Source organism: Lycorma delicatula, chromosome 13 (assembly GCF_047948215.1).
Source record: "Lycorma delicatula isolate Av1 chromosome 13, ASM4794821v1, whole genome shotgun sequence".
In the NCBI taxonomy this organism is placed as follows: Eukaryota; Metazoa; Arthropoda; class Insecta; order Hemiptera; family Fulgoridae; genus Lycorma; species Lycorma delicatula.
The window spans coordinates 12,432,127-12,454,009 of NC_134467.1; the positions used below are offsets into that span (position 1 = coordinate 12,432,127).

The 21,883-nt window shown below is 30.0% G+C and overlaps 1 protein-coding gene across 2 annotated transcripts in view; it reads right to left on the minus strand.

Annotated features, from left to right (window-relative positions):
• Positions 1-18,560, minus strand: part of LOC142333679 (uncharacterized) — a 78,627-nt gene extending 60,067 nt beyond the window's left edge. The window contains exons 1-3 of one of the 2 annotated variants that reach the window (XM_075381097.1): positions 18,417-18,544; positions 5,273-5,479; positions 3,182-3,346 (exon numbers count right to left, since the gene is read on the minus strand). In XM_075381097.1, the coding sequence (XP_075237212.1) occupies positions 3,182-3,220 (39 nt within the window). In that variant the 5' untranslated portion in view covers positions 3,221-3,346; positions 5,273-5,479; positions 18,417-18,544. Of the gene's footprint in view, positions 1-3,181; positions 3,347-5,272; positions 5,480-18,416 lie in introns of both variants that reach the window. The other variant, XM_075381096.1, reaches the window with a different exon arrangement.
• Between the last annotated feature and the right edge of the window lie 3,323 nt (positions 18,561-21,883).

Sequence of the window (21,883 nt, forward strand, 5' to 3'; positions counted from 1 at the left end):
ACTGAATTCTGTTGCCTAGAAAAATTCAATACCAAAAAATTATAAAACTAATTATTTTGCGTTATATATTTATATCGGTATATGTACAGTTCTGACCGGCAATATAGCTCAGAAGGCAACCGGGTTCTTTATCCAAATAAATAAAGAGATTCTATCGGTTTAAATTTGTAAACTAATAAAAAATGAAATCAGCACCTCATCCCATCTAAGTTACTTTGATATGAACTTTAACTGCTAGTGTATTAAAAAAAAAATAAAAAATACTTTTTTAAGAGAATTTTGACATCGTATTAAAAAAACGAATAATACAAATGGAAGAATAAATATCCGCTGGACAGTTTGATGCGATAGACGTAAGATCTAGAATTTGTACAAAAACAGTACTATTTTGTAGATTTGTTATTCGGTTTTTCCCAGGGTAACGGGTCGCAATCAAAGACGGTAATAAAATATTAAAGCGTTGATGGTAAGGATGACGATGATAATAGGTGTAGATGCAAATAAGTATCGGACAATAGTTTCACGTTAATCGCCCCCGTCTCGTAACGGAACAGTGCTGTTAGTTGTTTGTATTTCTCCGGTTGTACTCCGATATTTGTTCCCACAGTCGCACCGCAATTCTACAACTAAAATTATTAATTAGCCCTCCTTCCCTTCTCTTCGTCTTTTCTTTCGGTCGTTCATTCGTTCTTTAATTTTCTTTCTCTAAACCGAATTCACTCGTACATCATTTTATTTCTATTCTTTCTTTTACACGAGATCTAATGTCGTAAGTAAAATGCGTCGTTTCTACACTGGCACGCGTGAATTCACAAAAAGGTAATGTTAACCTTCATAAATCAGATGAAACGATTTATTTTTTTACTGTCTATATCAACCGACTCCCTCCCGCTCGTAAAATTTATAACGTATCGGTTATAAATTACTTAACAGCCGGCAAAAAAGTTTTCGATATTTTCCTGGCATTAATTATTTTCATACGGTGGAAAAATAATGATACGTGAAAAAAGTTAACTAAAATTTATTTTTTCGGCTTGGAGATTTATGATGGTTTACTGTAAAATTATCGTGTGTTTAAATAAATTTTTTAAATTCAAAAAATCCCCTCCTCCAAAATTTCCCTCTAATCGCCTCCATAAAAATCATCTTCCAAGCAATTTTTTTGATTTTTCTAGTTTCTTTGTTAAATGAAAGAAACTAAAAAAAATTACACTAAAAAATATACGGTCGATAAAATGTTACCTAAGTTTATTTTTTGGGTGTCGGATTGAATCGAAATAAAACTTTATTCTAATACTGTTATTAAAAGCTTATTACTTAAACTTTTAATAGCGTTAAAATTTTAAATAGACCAAATAAAGCTTTACAAAATTCAAAAAAATCGATATTTTTAAAATTTGATCGGGGGCCCACCACCCCCACATTGACACCAAAGTATTTTTTGGGAGGTCACTTGTACTACTACTATGTCAAGGAAGATATAAAAATAATTTTATTTCTTCCTAAAAAAACTGTTAAAAAATATACGATAAATAGAAAGATTTTTAGTTTTTTTGGGGGAAAGGAGGTGAATTTTGAGGCAAAAACTTTATTTAAAATTGTAAAATAAGCATGTACATATGTACCGAGTTCAATATGAAATGGGGTAATGTTAGTAAAATTTTGAGAAAACAGACCTCAAAAAACTATTTACTCCCCTGGCGATATTGACCCCAATATGTGTTATAGTCATGATACCAAAGAAAGCAGGGGCAGACAAATGTGAAGAATACAGAACAATTAGTTTAACTAGTCACGCATCGAAAATCTTAACTAGAATTCTATACAGAAGAATTGAGAGGAGAGTGGAAGAAGTGTTAGAAGACCGATTTGGTTTCAGGAAAAGTATAGGGACAAGGGAAGCAATTTTAGGCCTCAGATTAATAGTAGAAGGAAGATTAAAGAAAAACAAACCAACATACTTGGCGTTTATAGACCTAGAAAAGGCATTTGATAACGTAGACTGGAATAAAATGTTCAGCATTTTAAAAAAATTAGGGTTCAAATACAGGGATAGAAGAACAATTGCTAGCATGTACAGGAACCAAACAGCAACAGTAACAATTGAAGAACATAAGAAAGAAGCCGTAATAAGAAAGGGAGTCCGACAAGGATGTTCCCTGTCCCCGTTACTTTTTAATCTTTACATGGAACTAGCAGTTCATGATGTTAAAGAACAATTTAGATTCAGAGTAATAGTACAAGGTGAAAAGATAAAGATGCTACGATTTGCTGATGATATAGTAATTCTAGCCGAGAGTAAAAAGGATTTAGAAGAAACAATGTACGGCATAGATGAAGTCCTACGCAAGAACTATCGCATGAAAAAAAACAAATACAAAACAAAAGTAATGAAATGTAGTAGAAATAACACAGGTGGACCACTGAATGTGAAAATAGGAGGAGAAAAGATTATGGAGGTAGATGAATTGTTATTTGGGAAGTAGAATTACTAAAGATGGACGAAGCAGGAGCGATATAAAATGCCGAATAGCACAAGCAAAACGAGCCTTCAGTAAGAAATATAATTTGTTTACATCAAAAATTAATTTAAATGTCAGGAAACGATTTATGAAAGTATATGTTTGGAGTGTCACTTTATATGGAAGTGAAATTTGGACGATCGGAGTATCTGAGAAGAAAAGATTAGAAGCTTTTGAAATGCGGTGCTGTAGGAGAATGTTAAAAATCAGATGGGTGGATAAAGTGACAAATGAAGAAATATTGCGGCAAATAGATGAAGAAAGAAGCATTTTGAAAAATATAGTTAAAAGAAGAGACAGACTTATAGGCCACATACTAAGGCATCCTGGAATAGTCACTTTAATATTAGAAGGACAGGTAGAAGGAAAAAATTGTGTAGGCAGGCCACGTTTGGAAAATGTAAAACAAATTGTTAGGGATGTAGGATGTAGAGGTGATACTGAAATGAAACGATTAGCACTAGATAGGGAATCTTGGAGAGCTGCATCAAACCAGTCAAATGACTGAAGACAAAAAAAAAAAAAAATGAATTCAGTAGCACATGAAAGTGCTACATATGATTAGGAAGAAAAAACCAAGTATATTATGGAAGAAAGGTAGAGTTGCTATCACTTCACCTCAAAGGTAAACATAATAATGATAATTATAATAACAATACCTGGTTGAAACAACTGTTGTAGAGTTGTATATACTTCATGGCAATCACGTTCTCTAGGAACAACAAATGTAATGGATAAAAATGTTTTACATCGTAACTGTAATGGCGATCCTGATGTAGTCAATGGCAACTTTTCTTTTCACTTGCGATATGCATATGTAAAACCTGAAAAATAAAAAAATGTATTACATAATTATAACAATACTAGTAAAATAAATTCCTGTATTTCCAATAAAGTCCGGTATAACAGACCTGAGTAAAGATTTCTGCTAATTAACAAGAAAGTAGTAGAAAATATAATGGAAGGAATCCAGAAGGGGACTAAAAGGGATCCTTTTTCTAAAGCTAACAGGTCCATTTACAACAAACAAACAACAAAGAACAATAGTTCTTTTTAATACCGCCCAACAACACACCTACCACAGATGTTGTTCCACGAGAAGAAATACCAGACCAGGGAGGGAATGTATGGGGAAATGTCTCTGAAAATCACTATCATGCTTCAACTTGGGTCTGGTTCTGTAAGTAAAGAGGATAAGAGTATAAATACTCCAGGGAAGACAAGGTGAGTTCAGTTTTGAAAAAGGGAGGAGTTATTACACAAGTCAGTGAAGAAGTGAGATTGTGCATATTTGACCATGTGAAGTGACATCTCAAGCATTCCGTGAGGACAGTAGGAGGCCGCAGGAGGTTGTTCGGTGAGTGACTATAGAAAATTAGTGAAAGAGATAAAGTATTGAACTCATTTATAAATTATTAGGGTAATTTTATTTGTGAACAGGAAAGGTATTGAATGAAAGAACTTTGGGCTAATATTATCTTCATAGTAATACAAAACCAGTTGTTAGAGGTGTAAATATTAGTGGTCATGATAATGTGTTTTGTCAATGGGCTGAATTCTGGTTTTTAATATTTAACTACCTGCAAATAAATCCTGATCTTACTTTAAATTCTATTTTGTATGTAATCATTGTTTATTACAATTACTGACAGTTGTCATTATTTTTATTATAAATGTTTGTTATTGTTGATTGGTCTTATTTTATTTATGTTCTATACTGTTAAACTAATAAATTGTAATTATATAAACATTCTCAAACATTTCTCAATATCCTGAGCGAGCCATGAACATGCGACAGTATAATGTTAAAAGATCTGCTGTTTATAGCAATAGTAACTGAATGTAGATGGTGAAATACTAGTAACCAAGTTATGTTTACGAAACTAGTGTGTGTAGATAATCAAAGTTAAACACAATGCTAGGTGCAGTTCCACTGCACGTTGTTGGAATTAATTAGTCAGTGACTAATGACCTTATCAATCAATGCCAGTTAAATAAAGAGTAGTATTTTAAAGGGTAAAGCCTTAATAGCCAAACCTATGCTTAAGCTGGTTTTTATACATCACCACCAAGAACACTAGTTCGGTTTCATAAAACGTTGATATTTTTGAGTGACAATTAAAAATTGATCTAACTGATCTCTTAGCAATAGATCCAAATAAAATAAAATTAATATAATATGAACCTTAAGGAGCTCATCTAATTAACAGAGGTTTTGTTAATATCAAATGAAGTTCCATACAGTGTTCTGAAAAAATACCCTTCTCGGCATTTCATGAGGAGGTCCTGGATTTGAATCCCGGTCAGGAATAGGGTCTTTTCATACGCTACCAACTTTCCATCGGGCTAATGAACATAATTTTTGATTCCCACTCTTTCATAACAAAAAAATATATATAAATTGTCATTAGTTTTCTTGTTTTTAAAGTAATTACTTTATTTGAAATCACTAAAGCTTCTTTTCCATATTTAAATTAAGAGGGACATCCTGAACTAGTACAGACCAACACCCTCCATGTGACAGTTACAGTCGCCACACCACCTCCTCCGTACCTAGCCCTATGGGCTTTTACTGTCACTGTATATCGATCAACTTGATCGATATTATTTTTGAAAAAATTATTCTTCTAGGTTAAAAACGCAATATTATTTTATAAACTGCAAATATTACAGTATGTGATAAGAAAACAAAAATAATAACACTTATTTTAAGCTATATTAAAACAATATTAATATTAAAAAAAACTTACCTCGATCAATAATGAAGGTCATTAACCAAAACAAAATAAACAACGTATAAGAAATAGTTAAACAAGAATGACCGCAGACACGAGGATCCAAATTGAACTGCATATCTATCACAGCGCCATCTGTAATGTCGCTAGATTCCATAAGCTTTCGTTCTCTGCCACGCACGTTATTTCTCTGTCGCTTCAAACTACGTCCGAACAACAAACCTGCAAAATAAATTATGAAAATTAGCGCGCCACCTAAAATGTATTACCTACACTGTACTGTTTCTCCTCTCATAATAACAACCGACAGTATAGCATTAATGTTTTACAGATTTGAAAACTTTTAATTTTACAAAATAATAATTGAAACCAAATTTTCGCTTAAACCTATGTATACAAAGTTAACAAAGGAACGTAACCAACGTTAAACTGTAATGTTAAGGTTTTCAGTTATTTCGTTTTACCTAATATTCAATTTACGGATATAATTTACACTCACGCATATTTTATTTTAATTTAAAAAAAAAAACTAGAGAGCGCCCGTTCATCTTTTTTACTAAATATTGCTATTTTCTTTTAATATAAAAAAGTTTATAAAAAAACGTAATAGCGTAAATAAAAATAAAAATGTTACGTCACCACTTTAGTGTCACAAAGTAGCATGCTTGCCTGCTACACCAATGGTGTCGGGTTCGATTCCCTGTCAGGATCTGAACACAATTTTACAATAACTTAGACCATATCGTCTTTAGTCACAGAGAAAAAAAACAGGATCATTTATTTTAATATAGATAAGAAATATTAATTAGTACATAAGGGGGTTATGATATAAAAGGATTATTTCTAAATTTATCTCAGCAAGCCGACTACCGTATTTCACAGTAGAGCCCAGCCCGTCTATAATACAAAAAAGCGCGCGAACACAAACGTGCAAACACACATTTAGTATGGATTTATCTCAAAAATTATACTTAGATATTACAAAGTAACTTATAATTTTTCGCGTCTCACTGCATTTTTGTAATCGATTTGTCACCTCGGTAACGCAATAGTGAAACTGACTATACTGAAAGTCACAGGTAATTAATACTTCAGCACGTATCAACTAATCACCTCGCCAGTCGCCGAGGTGGAGTAGTAATGTCTTCCCTTTTTATCCGAAAGGTCCCGGGTTCATATCCCTGTCAGGCTTTAAATTTTAATTCGCTTTAGAATTGAAATACCGTACTTCTACACACAACCACCAACCTAATATTATGGTGAATATTTAATAACAATAAATTATTGAATTAAAATAGTATTATCGTTTCCGCGAGCAGAAAAAGTCAGGTTTTTGTACTCGTCGGGTTAAAAGCCTCATATAATTTCCAGTTCGTTTCGTTATAATTTCTTAAACGTCCTTTATTCAAAAAAAATTTGGAATTTTTTTTAAAAAAGATTAAATTTTTGTATTAAATTTATATTTAATTTTTAGGGTTCGGTTACAGCTCGGGAATCACTCCATATATGTAATACTTGTAGGGAGTTTTATGCGTTAAAAAAAAAATTAAATTGAAGATTCGATTATAGAGTTGTTATCAATTGCACGCATAATCGTTATTAAAAAAAAATTTAAACTCAATTTGATTACCACAGAGTTCAATTTTTCTGATGTAAGTTTTTTTAAAAATAAGTTCGTAAAAAGATTAAAAACTAAAGAAAAAGGATTTAAATAATGAAAATCTGGAGGTTCGATTCTCAGTTTAAAAAAAAAAAGACTGACAAATTGAAAGTCGCGATTTCGATTCTTCGTTTCCGCACAAAATCACATACTTAACGTTAAAATAAATATTACATAACGTTAAAGAATAGACTTGATCTTCCCCCAAAACAGTTTTACTTTATTTAACACAGTTTCATTCAAAAATACTGTTTATTAACGATAAAAAAACAATATTTAAAAAATCGAGAGATATGCTGAATGGTCTCGGGTTCAATTCCCGGTTTGGATAGTAAGTAGTTCAATTCGTAATGTATATCCGAGTATCAATATTAAAAAAAATCTAAGTTGAAGATCCTGGGTTCGACTCTCACAACATAATCCTTTTCAAAACATAATCGCATTTATAATATTTATAAAATATTTCGCCTAGAATCAATTTAGTCTCCATACAGTTAAATTTATTTATTTAGAGCTAATTAAAAAAAACAAAAAAGGATATTGAAGAACTAAGTTTCGATATTATTGACTTACATCCGTGCTGCTTATATGTGTATTTAAAATACAAAATAAATAAATAAAAATTATAAAAAAAAAATAAAAATGCCGGGTGGTGTGAGAAAAAAAAATGAACCGAAAGACTATTTTAGTCAGTATTATAAATTCGTTAATTATTATACTGTTAAAATTGCTTTATGCAGTTTAACCTTCAACACAGCTGTTGTGAAGGGTGGGGGTACCACTCGTAGCAACGGGATTGTAGACAGCCGTCGCCGAGCAGTTCCGCAGATGATGCAGTATGATTTATATAAGTTATGTTACACTAAATAACCAGCTTTTTTTTATTAATTTATTTTACTCGTATTGACAACATACACAGTATCTACAATTTTTTTCATTTCCACAGCGCCAACCGTTATGTATTGCATCACAGGATGAGATGAGATGGCAATTTTGTAGCGTGTGAAAATGCCATGCCTCATCGGAATTCGAACCCGGGACCTCCGGATAAAAGGCCCCGCAATTAGTCGAAAAATGTTTGAGATATGGAGGTCCGAATAATCGACGTTTAATTAAACATTAATCTCAGATTATATTTAATTTGAATCACAATTTTGTAACAAGAAAATCTCTGATAATTCGAGTACTTAAACAAGCAATAGTTTATGTAAATTTTACGGATAAATAAAATATGTAAGTCCGGTTAAACGAGAGTCGGATGTATAAAATCAGTGATTATTTTACTAATTGTATTATAACAACATAAAAAAAAATTAAAATAAACAAAAAAGTTATCAAGTATGATTTTTAAGTTTTTAACACTAATACATAAACGATAAATATCAAATAAGTTCATTGACCTTATTGTCAAACACAAAGAATTTAACACGATTTAATTTTTTTTTTTTTTTTTTAATATATAAATATAAATAATAGTAAAATAATAATATGATTCATTATTAAATTAAAAAATAAATAAATAATAAAAATTTTACAAAAATATTAAAAATTATTTTTTTCATTCATCTTCCTTACTGGGTTAGCTTGGAAAATGTATTCTATGTAAAAGTGTTGAATAACTCAAACGCAACGCAGTAAATTAACTGATGCCGATCTTGGCTGCCAAAGGGCCAGGGGGGAAGGAAAAGTCAGGATAATTGGCAACATAGGCACCTGTTGTAGTCACAATGTTAGAGCTGCGATTATATACCACTCCGTATTAAGAATAGTATTAGAAGAGAAGAGAAGTAAGAGAGAGAGAGAGACCCTCTGTCTCGCTTCCTCTCCATCATTGATCCCCCGACCAAACCCTCTCTCAATTTCTCTCAATCACCCTCGCTCTCTCACACTACCCGCTCTGTCTCTCACTCGACCCCTCTCTCTCCCAGTCACTCTCTCACTCGCCCCCTCCGTCAATCTCTCTCGCTGTATGCGGTGGGCTACTTAAACATGTTTGTATTTTTTCAATTTTCTCACTCAAAGTGCATTTTTACAAAAACTTTGTAATAAAAAAATTGACCGTTAAGGTTTTCGACACTTTTTAAATTTATTAATGCCTTTCCGTTCGTGAAAAAGCTTTAAAAAATTTCTCGTTGGAATTATAACAAAAAAACGGTAACTGTAAATGAAAAATTTACGTAAAATTTAACCTCTGATCCAAAGATTTTTCCCGACGAGAAGAAAAGTTACAACGTCGTTTGTAGTAATAAAAAATTACGCGTATAGAATTTTACTTCGAAAATACGAGTACATCGTTAAATTTTGTTACTTCAATTTTTTTTTAATTTCAGTGCTCCTTTGATCAGCCAAATAAACATAGTTTTTTTTTGTAATTTCTTTATTTTGCGTCGTTTATAATTGTACGTAAAGAATTAGATGAACTGTAACCGATAAGGAATGCCAAACGATGCCGAGATTCGAAGCTAGGATTATCGGTATATCAGTCGCTTAATTTATCAACCGATCGATCTAAGGAGGGTCGTTATATCTTTCTTAAAAATAGTTTTCCTCTAAAAGAACGATCGACTATACATTTTCAACAATGTTGTGATTTTTTTTAATTTAGCTTAAAAAATATAAAGTAAACACGGGAAATGTTAAATATAAAAATCTGTAATGAACTATTTGTTGTATATATCTCGTTGTACTGTTTACGAATAATTTCTGCTTTAAATATTATGTACGCATAATTATTAAGATGATACACGATTATACAGAGTCTTTATCGGGTGTCGAACTCATATTATAAAATATTGGTTGCCTTCTACAAACTCACTACCGATGTTTTTTCCTTTCTTACTTATATTATTAAATATATATGTTAAATAAAAACTACGCCGATAAATTTCTAAAAATATTTTTACAAATTTATTAAAACGATTATTTGTTACTTTCTTTCCTATCAAAAAATAGTTTCTTCAAATTTTTGTGTTATTCCCGAGTATTATTCATTTACTTGAATATTTAACGATATTAATTGAGATCGGTGAACAAACGGTAAGCTATTTAGGTGTCGAACCTAGGAGATTCAGTAAATCAGTATATTTTTGATAACGATACAGATGCGAATTATTTTCTTGATTAGCTTCATTCTCGTTACCCGACTTAAAACTTAATATATTTAACACGAAATACATCTAATATATCACTCACGAAATACTCTTAAAAACATATAACTTGTTTATTTTTTCGATACTGTTTAGCCGCTATTAAGAGATAAATTAAATTTATTTTGTAAAAATAGACGAGAGTAAATTGGGTTCTAACATTTTTAATCTAATAAATAATTTGAATAACACATACACAGAATAAAACAACTGCCAATTATTGTTTGAAAAATTGTAATAATATTAAAAAAAAATAAATACAACTCACCTTAATAAGAAATATTTCAGTAAAAAGATGTAAATTGTATCACGTTACAAGTGGATAGGTTAGGTTAACAGCGGTTACTCGAGGCATTAACAGTACAGCATATTCAGTCATCTATCTACCGATAATTCCCGCCAATAACTAACTACAAGACAAAACATCTCCGTGAATTTCGTTAGTTTACACTCATGACGCGCTTCTCCATCATCCCCCCCCCCCACCCTAGCGAACGGAATCAACCGTCATCGATAGACACATCGAAAGACACAACCACTTGTTTTCAAAATTATAATGAAAAATTATTACATCTAAAATTCGGTTCGCAAATTGTTTCTTTCACCGTCAATTTTTTTTTAACATGAGACCATCGGTTACACGTCCTCTAATATTAAATTGTTTTTAAAATTTACTATCGATCTCGCCCGACTTATAATTTGATAAAATATTAAAGAGAATAAATTTTCACTTAAAACTATAAATGGACATATACTACAACACAGCCAACCGTACACAAAGGGGTTATAACGAGATTTTTACTTATTATTTAATTGCATGTAATAATCATTTTATATACGTAATCAAGTTCAGTATATAGTACAATACAATTTTGTTATTAAGTGTTATTATATTTTTTAAATATCAAATCAGGAATTAAAAAAAAAAACAGTATTAATCTTTTTTAGATGTAACATGACTTCCGTGCTATTAGAGAGGTACCTACTTTACCTGCTAGACTAAAAGTTCCAGATTCGATACCCGGTTACATCTAGAAAATAGGACCTCAGAAATGGTCGGCCTGAGACTGTACAAGACTACACTTCATTTACACTCGTACATATCATCCTCTGAAGTATTATCTAAACGGTAATTACGGGTAAACGGTAATTATAGGAAATAGGACCTCAGAAATGGGTCAGAAAAAAAAGAAAAAGATTAACCGGATTAAAAAAAAACTGAAGGTACTGGGTTCGGCTCTTTGAATTAACGTTTTTTTTGTTGGTTTTTTTAAATATTCATCTTAATTTGCACATAAAAATAATTCTTAACCCGACAAAAAATTCAAAAACAAATAAATAAAAACCATCAGACCGTGAAAGTGAACACAAAGCTTAAAGTTGTTTTATTTTATATTTTTGACTTTATTTCCTGCCACTGGGTAAAGGGATATATAAAAGCGATAAGACTCTGTTAACCTTGAACGTACGTGATTGGAGTGAGGAACGGTTACATAACTGTGTACAGCAACAAAACGTTGATGAGACAGGGCGGCAAGGAACTTTATCTTCATCACGTATTATAAAAACAAATATTCATAATCTATTTTATTTTAAATAATTTATTAATGTCAATTGACAATATTAATATCCAGTTATTTTTTCTCTTTAATAATGAAATAAGGATGGCAGTTAACGGTTTGGAAAGAAACATGGTTATTATTACTTTTTTTTTTTTTTAACCTCCGGGATCACCGTTAGGTATTACTTTCAGAGAATAGGATGAATGATTTGTAGCGTGTGTGAAAATGGCATGCCTGACCGGGATTCGAACCCGGGATCTCCGGATGAAACGCCGAGACGCTACCATTCGCGTCACGGAGGCCGATTATACTTAGTATACTTGATTACTTTTTTTATAATCGTCATTTATTTATCTCGGAAAACCACAAAAAAATTCATTTAAAATAATGTAATTCTAAAATAAAATAAAAGTTTAAAGCAATTTTTTTTTAAATTATTGATTACAATTAAAAAATACGTTTATAATAAATTATATTGAAAGTAGTTTAAAAGTGTTATAATATAAAAAAAACCTTTCGGCAAGCCGGAAAGCGAATGTAGATTTCACCGGTGCTAAATAGGGGATAAAAAAGATTTCCACCTTAATGTTAAGAAAAACTTCATATTTACTCGATACAAAAACAATTTCCACGTGAAAAAAAGTTTCACATGTTTAGCGTACGAGAATTTTAGCCCATCTTACAATTCCGGCAATATTTTGGTCATCCCTTGCCGTAAGTAAGGGTTGGTCATATCAAAAATTGTTTCGGACAAAAGTTTTAGGTAATGTTTAGAGGAATAACGATCACTTTAAACCGATTAGATAATTGTACCTATTAAGGGAGGTATGATATTTTTTTTGTCTTCAAAACCCCATTTTTTCCACCCCATGGGCCAATCGTTGGTGATATCAAAAAACTTTACTTACATATATTTTAGGCCCTTATAACTTATATATATATAAACAGACGTCACGCCAAAACTAGTAAAAATGGATTCAGGGATGGTCAAAACGGATATTTCCATTGAAATCTGAAAATTTTTCACGATCATAATATACTTTCTTTACTTCGTACAAGGAATTAAAAACTATTAACTCGAAAATTAAAACTAATGAATTCAGTAATCTGTATTATTAATATAAGGAAGTAATAATAAATAAAAAATTAACATTAGTAAAATAAAAAGATGGCTCTGAACAAAATTTACTTGCTGTGGTAACTTTGTACGTAGTGATGATTGTGAGGGAGTGTGCACGTGAATGGGACCAAATAGCAATTTCTAGAATGTTCCGACTCTTGTCCTTCCATCTGTTCGCGCCATAATTCGTCAACAAAAGAGAACTGCGTGTGTCAAAATGTGTTAAGTTGATGAAAAATTATTATTGTTTATAATATTATTACCTGTTCCATTACATAAAGCAATGTAGAAAAAATAAACCAAACTTATATATATATAATCTAATCTTTTCTTTCTGATAATTTGTTAAATTAGTATTACTGTTATTAACGATTAAAGTTGTCAAATACACCAAATAATATTTCTTTACGATTTGTAGCGTCGTTATCAAAGCCGTATCAAATTTTGTTTACTTGATTATTTGTATTTGGCGAACATTATTATATTTAGGAATATTTTAAACGAATCTAAACGACCGTTCAGAAAAGAATTCAACATGTAAACCAGGTAAGTTCTTTTAAAATTCTTATAAAATTTATATATAGATTACTTTATACATAATAAAAATAATTTGCTTTCAAGTAAGTTATACATTTCTCTTTTAGTATACACTAAAAGAGAGGTTTCCGATTCTTTTATAGACTAAATTTTTTGTATTTAATTTCTATTTAAATGTCCTCTAATAATTGCTACTTATTAATTATTTCGGGTGTCAATATTTTATTTAAATTCTGTTTTTTGTTTTTAAAAAAAAATCTAGATTTCTGTTAATAACAAAATCTTATATCTGTGTCTGCATTTGATGATTAATAAATTAGCTATATATTTTAAAAAGGTAAAATGGCCTTTATTGTTACATGAAATACTTTAAAAATATTTTCTCGCTTTTTTTAAACTTACATTGATGTGTTTTGCAGATCAAAACGGTCGGTTTTTATGTTAGGTGGTCATATTTATTATTAATTTTTTTTGCAACAAATATTTATTTTGATTTTTTTAAATATTTTTTATTAAGCGTGATAACTTACAATTGTACAATGAATCCAACTTTTAAAATTCACCTGCATGATTAGCTAAATAACATAGCCAACAGTACATAAACGGTTAATGATGAGGCCTTCAATTATTTCATTTTATGTAATATTCAGTATGTATATATATAATTACAACCGCGCACGTAAACATGATGATTGCACATATACATAAAAGCACATTCGGGTGCGCGCTTCAGTTATTTTTTTTTTTGCCAAAAATTACAATTTTTTATTTTAATTTAAAGCAGAAATTTAAAAAAATCGAGTAGTGTAATTAACAATAGACATGTAATGTCGCCCCGTCCAAGTCACTGAAAGCGTGCTTGCTTGCTTCTTTTACATTTGTATGTAAAAGAAAATCAAAACCGATTTCAGTTTTTTCAAGCTGATTAATTCTTCTCTCATAAGCTTTTGTCAAGCATTCTTTTCATCATTCATAGCATTTCATTATCTATTGTTAGCCTTATATCCTCTTTTGTTTCTCCAGCCATTTTCTTCTTCCTTTGTTGTTTCTAAACTTGGAGATCACAAGTACTGCACAGTTCCTTTGCTTCTCAAGAGGATTCTTGCATATGGCATCACTGTTTAGAAGGAAATGCTCTTGTAAAGCCTGAATAACTTGAGTAGTATTATGGAAATTCTTTGTGTCATCCTGAAGCCTTTTCTAAAATCAGTCAATCTTGACAAAACTGAAGAAGGACCAGAAACTCGAAGTTAAAATCTGATATAACAACTGAATCGCAACACTTCTTGTATCTGAATTTTCATTCTGATCATCTGCTATATTTTCCATTAGTTCTACCAAGTGTTGTCAATTTAACAGCTTCTTCACTGACTCACCAAGAGCAGTTTTCAGTCTCTCTGATCGAGCAGCTGACCACAAAAAATAAACGTACATAGAATGCACAGTACTGAAAAATATCATACCTTTACCTCAAGACTTAAATAATGAATCCCCAAGTAAATTAAGTGTGTGATTATCACAGTTAACAGACATAGTTTTTGAATAAAGCGCAACAAATTGTTGCGCTGTTTGTTTTTTAGCCAGACATTATAGATGTGTTGTTTTAAAACTGTGATCGACAGACAGTTTTCAAAAAGTAATTTATACAACATTTGTTGCAATGTCATATATACAATCCTTTCTGTATATTTTTTATGAGTTTGAATGAATACTAAGAAAGACTCCTTCATAACTATAGTTTTGCCTCATACTTTATATCTACATGTCTAATGATCTTTGACACTTGCTCGTGGTCAAACATTATTCCGTAGTATTTGGTTTTGTGGTTGTCATACACAAGTTTTTCTCCGACTGAATATGCTAAAAGCTGGATGAATTCATTTTGTATTTCTGGTGAAAGGTATGTATTTGATACTAAATTTTGCTCTACGTATTAAAAAGGTCATGGTCAAACTCTTCAAGAAGCTTCAGAAGTTCTATAAAACTTCCAGTGTTTCTGTCACTCCTATTTTTCAGTTTCAGTGATAGTTTCTTTTTCTGCAGTCTCTTATGGCCAAATTTTGTTTGCCTAAATATTCTTTGCAGGGTTACACCTTTAAATACTTGTCAACATTTCTTTTTCTCTTTAACAATGTGATTTTGAAGCTGTGCAACTATTAAACCTTTTTTAATCAGTCTTATTTTCACGTTGTGAAAGAATTTTAATACCTTTGAGAATTCTCATGTTCAATAATTTTGTCTGGTTTTTTCAATTATTTAAACCATTTTCAGTTTCCAGAGAAGAACAGTATCCCTGATATCCCTGAGCTAAAGTATCGCATAATAAGTGCAATCAACTCTAGCAAAAATGACATGTTCGAACGAGTTTGGCAAGAGCTAGACTTTCGTGTTGATGTGTGCTGTGTCACCAGAGGAGCACATATTGAACATTTATAGATTTTAACAAAAACTGTTTGAGTCCCTGCATCACCTCGTACAACTTTCATTTAGGTAAGTGAAATACTTTTTTTGTACTGAATTTTTATAACTCCTAAGAACATTATGAAACGCTTTGTACATACTGATTAAATAGTTGAACATATCACAAATGTTTATGATAGTAATAAATTTAAACTTGCGTACCAGACAAATAACCACGTAATAAAACGCCCAATATCTGATTTATATAATTTGAGTGGTATTTATAAAATTGGATGTAATGGTTGTGACCGTATTTATATACGAAAGATCACTAGATCATGTAAGACTACATTTTTGGAATATTTTAGAAATTATAAAAAAGGTAAACTGGGTTTCTCTAATATATCTGATCATCTGATTAAGAACAAACATACAATATCTGGTCTGATATTAGGACAAATTTAAAAATATAATATGATTACAAATAGTAAGGGATTTGACATTTTAGAAAGATACTATATATATAGTATATATATTTTTATGTGTATATAAATTTAATATGATCAACCATCAGACAGAATATGAGGATGACAGTATTTTGAAAGCTGCACTAAGATGGCACCACTGTCTATTTTGATAGTGATGTATATATTTCAATCAGTACACAAAAGTAAGCAACAATGTAATATAAATTCAACTAAATCTAAAATATATTAATCATTATAATTTATGAAAATATATTCTTTATACATAACTGAACCTGTATTTTATTTACTGTGAAACATGAACCAGCAAAATCAGTTCATAGAAAAGATACCTTTAATATGAACATATTTTAACCTATATTTTTTTAAGGAACATATTTTATGTTCCTTTTATTTGAACATATTTTTGGTTCTCCGACCACGAATATTGAAAGTTCTACAATGTAATAAAAAATACTGTAATTTATGATTAATATCAGAGAAAGGAATTACTGGAGACAGACATTATTCAACATTGGAATTGGGTTCGCAATTCATATTATATCATTTTAATTTAACGTTATTAATATTATTATTATTATCAAAGAGCAGTTGCTTTACTGAGAGGTACTTTCATTAACTTTAATGTAATTATGAAATAAGTGAAGAAGGATGCTGTAAAATTTAACATTATTTCAACTATTTTATCTGTTTGTTGGGTATGGTAGAAATAATATTAATCAACTAGTTCATAACAATACAGGATTAATGATACCATCAAAGGGATATTTTAAATTAACTGTCCTTTCTACAGTAGTAATTTATGTCATGTCAGACATTGTAATTCAGAAACAAATATTTCTCTTTATAATCGCATTAAACAGCGATTTAAAACATATTAATTGTAATTTATTGAGGCAGGTTTTCTTTGGACCTAATACAAGGTTTTCAGATATTATTTTCAAACAAGTTTTCTTCAGACAAGTTTATTTCCTTTTCAAATATTACATATTACAATCTTACACCTATTTCAGAATTAAAAACAGGATTCAAACATGGGTTTATATAAAGAGAATAGTTTAGAATTTAAACAATTTGTTCAAGGTAGAAAAAATCAATTATAGAGGAGATATCTAAAAATGTTTAATGTTGATTCACTGATTTGTACATATAATTTGTCTAATCTGGGTAGTGAGCGCAATCATGTGTTTGATATTGACAGAAATGGCAAAGATTGGCTGAAATGACTATCGAATTCCATTGATTTCAACTACAGAGTGACTCTTTAGTCCTGTTACCCAATTTTAAATGTAATTTATTAAGAAAGAGAAATTTAGGTGGAATAAGAAAATGTATTTGTTACAAAAGAAATTTAATAAAAAGCTATTACTTACATAATTGTTAAAGAATATGCTCAAAATGCCCACCCCTTGCGGTTATACATGCACGGACTCTTTTCAGCATATTAGCAGAAGCCTTTTTAAGAGTCGCATTAGAAATATTCGTGATTGTAATATTGACTTTCTGTTCATCAGTAATGTGAGGATTGTTTTTGAAGGCCTCAGACTAATATAGCCCCACAAAAAGCAGTCAGGAGATGTGAGTTCTGGGGACGTTGGAGGCCATAAGACCTTATATTACTTTAATTAGAGTATATTATGAATAACCTATAGAAAAGTTTGATACTCAAATTAAGTTGTCTTCACGGTTTATATCAACTGTGGAGTCAATTAAAGGTAAATGATATTTTAATCAATATTCTGCTACACAACAGAATATTACAATGTAAAACATGTTATGCAGTATTAATAATACAGATTTACTTATTTTTAAAAGGTTGTGCATCAAATATTGATAATGTTATAAAAAAGCTGGGCAATAAAAGTAAACCTAACCACTGAAGAGAATATTCCATAACATATTAAACAAATTATTATTCTAATAACAGTACTGCACAAAGTACAATTGCACCCTTAACTTCATTTAAGTTAATGTTACGTTATAATAGACGCATTAATACGATTAGATGAAATAAAATAAACAAATATTGTTTAAAAGCTGCAAGTTTTAATCAACACGAATACATATATAATTCCATAGCTAACTAATCTCATTTAAAATAAATCCTTAATGCAATACTGAATATAACTATAAAACAATATAATAAAAAACTTATAATTTATAATTATTCTTTAATATCAAAATACGTAAACAAAAAAAAGCAAAAATATCTATCCAATATAAACACAAAGTATTTCAACGAAACTTACTTGACATCCCTTTTTATGATGAAAACCGACCACTAACACGTGCAGAACTGGGTTTTCTACTTTATTATAACTGTTTTCACCCATTTTAATGATTATATTTAATGAAATTCAAATACTATTTGGTATAATATATTTCGCAACCAATTTTTCTCCGCCATTAACGTATGTGAACTTTAATCAGATACGATCGGTCAAATAGCAGGTGTACAAACATTATAGAATTTATAGACAGGTGGTTTAAAATAAAAAATATACAAATAATGTATATTTTTGTAACATTAACAAAGAAATAAATAATGTTGGCGTTTAAATTGTTTAGTTACTTCAAATAAAAAAAAGGTTACAATGATTAATTTACTTGATTGTAAATTAATTCAGCACTGTATTAAAAGGCAGTCATTTCAAAATATTTATGAAATATTTAATTTTGTTTTATAATAATTATACAATAAATGAATTATTGTATAATTCATTTATTGTATTTGTACATTGTATTTGTTACAAATACAATGTAACAAATAATTTATAATAGGCTACTTCCGAATTCTTCGTGCATGTTTTTTTATTATACCAAAAACTAACATATACAAACACATACTTTTTTTTTGTAAACTAAACGTATCCAAACGATTTAATTCTAAGCAATTGTGTATCGTATTAACAATCAAATAAAATTCGATAAAGGCTCATTTAATTATGTCTTGTGTTTTAACTTTTATGTTACAAACTTAGCAGAAGAATTTAATGTTAACAAAATGTATTAAAAATATATAAATTTATTTATTAAAATATATATAAATCGTTTTTTTATTATTATTTTTTGTTTGATATTAAAATATTTGCAACATTATTTGAATTTTAATAATTGTGTCCAGTGATAGGTTTGTAGAGTTTTGTGCAATTTAGATTTTTATTTTTATCGAATTTTAAATTTTTGAATTATTATTTATATTATTTTTGTGTTGTATGTAACATATTTTGAAGTTAATGTTATTTAAATTTTTCCTAGTTTGTTCATTGTCATATTAGATTCCTCCCAAAATTGTTCTTCTAATGATAGTTGTATTTTTGTAATTATAAAAATAAAACTTTATAGAAAATATTAGGGCTATACAGATATTGATTTTTTACTTGGTATCTTGAGAAAAAAAAATTGCAGCAACATGTTGATATATATGATATTTAAATATTATGAGGTAGCATTTAAACATCTTAGTAGTAAGATGTTTACACATTATAATTTATGCCTTAAATACCTTATAACTAATAACTGATTGTGTTTGCACACATGCATGTGTGTGTGTGTGTGTGTGTGTGTTTGTGTAAGAAAGAGAAGGTAGGAAGAGAGTTGGATTAGGAAAATCTTTCCCTCCAAAAACAAATATCCTAGGAAATTATAGTTCAAGCAGGTATTTGTGATTTAAATGCCTGGTAAAAAAGTTTTTACCAGCCTCATTAGTAATTGTTTCCTTTTGGGAAGCTGTTCAGCACGTATGGAATTCATGTGGAAATAAATTATAGTTTCTTAAAAACTTTTAAAAAATTCAGTATCTAACTTCATTCGTCCTTCTTTCTCTTATGTGTCCATTACCAGTACTATGGTAATTCATGTAACTCGCATAAGGGGCGTATCTATATAATAACTTATTTATGAATAGATTACTACATATAAATAATAAAATATTTGTATGTATTACAATTTAATGCTTGACCCCTTCAATTTAGTTTTGATTTAAAAATGCATAGAAATCCAGAGATCTTGTTTTCTATTGGTCTAAGATATGAAAGAGATCAATTTCTGTTGGCTGTTTTAACACATTTTCCATTTTCTGCATCGACTGATTTAAAATGTCTAAAAGAAAAAAGTCACGTAATGCCAAATCTAGCAAATAGATGTTCCAGTATTATAATATGTCTATTGTTAAAAAACTGCTTCACAGAGTGCTGTGAGCATTATAGTGAAGAATGAAATTATTTTTCCATAGCTGTCGTTTTTTCCAACTCTTTCTCTCAACTTTGTCAAAACTTCCATTTAATAATGCTTGTTCCCTGTTGTGTTTTCTAGAACCATTTTTTCTAAAAATTATATACCCTTAATATCAAAATACATTGAGCATGGCTTTAAATTTGGACTCGCTTTGCCAAGTATTTTTTAATTCTTGATTAAAAAATACTTATCAATCAAAATACCCCAAAAAGGGTAAATCAAATGAAATATCCCAAAAGTTAGAATCTCTATCAAGTTGTTGCAACATATCAGTACTAATTCCCTTGTGATTTTTTTTCTGTTATAAAATTATACCAGATTAATTTTTTTACATTGATGTTCTCATGGGAAATTTTTTGTCAATGTTCATGGTTTTTATTGTCATTGGTTATTGAGGCTGCAGTCTTATAAAATAATCCGATAGTTTTTTTACATTTTCTTCCATTTTTGAAGTGGAAGAAACAATGTTTTTTTGTGCATTAATTGTGCAAAATTTTTGTTTGAAAATTTGGTGATAATTTAAATGTATGTATTACTACAATCTGTTGATATAGTTCACATTTCAATAAGCTCTGTGTGATTTGTTGTTAATTGTTCCTGTTGTAAAATTTAAATATTTTATCAGGTAAGCAATTTAAAACGGACCCGATACAGAGTTAAACACGCAATGCCAGCGGAAACAGTCTGGTTTGTGTGGGTTGCGCCTATTTGGTTACTAATTGTGTTGTTTCCGAAAATATTCAGAAATTATTATACTAGGTAGTTTGTAGGGATTTGGTATTTGTTTTTGGTTTCTATATTTGGGTATTTTATTTCAAATTTTTGGTTACATAGGTAGCCTAGATAGGTTATCTAGGCTATCTGTTGGAGTGGGTGAGTTTATTCTCTTTGAACTACTCTACTGGCACAGGGACTTTCTGTTATTCAGTTTGTATTTATTGTTATTGGTTTTTGTTATGTTTAATAATTTGTGGTCTGTTAATTTTAAATTTGTTGAAATTTCATATATTTGTTTAATTTGAACAGCTGTTGTCACGTTGGCAATGTTTGTTTGTTTATGTTTTGTGTTGATAGTTTTCATTTGTATTGTGTGTTTATGATTGTGCACCCACTTTGTTTGGCAAACATAATGACTGTTGGTAAGTCTATTAAACTTTAATCTGAGATTTTACCTTTGCCACCTTAGTGCGAGCCTTTGAGGAGAATTATTATTTAATTGTTCAGTTATTGGAAACTCAAAGGAGTGCCTCCAAAAGTGTGCAGGATAGGATTCTTCCTAAGGTGAGGGATTTTAAGTCAGTTGTAGCAGCGCTGGCTGAGGGATAAGAGATGTTGGCTGCTAAGGCTGTTGTAGCAAGAGAGGTGGCGGTAAAGGAGACGTGAAGCTAATCTGTCCTGATGACAGCCAGAAGTGGTTTTTGTCAATATGAATGAAGTGACATCTAGCAAAACTAGTAAAGACCTGAAGGATGAGTTTCAG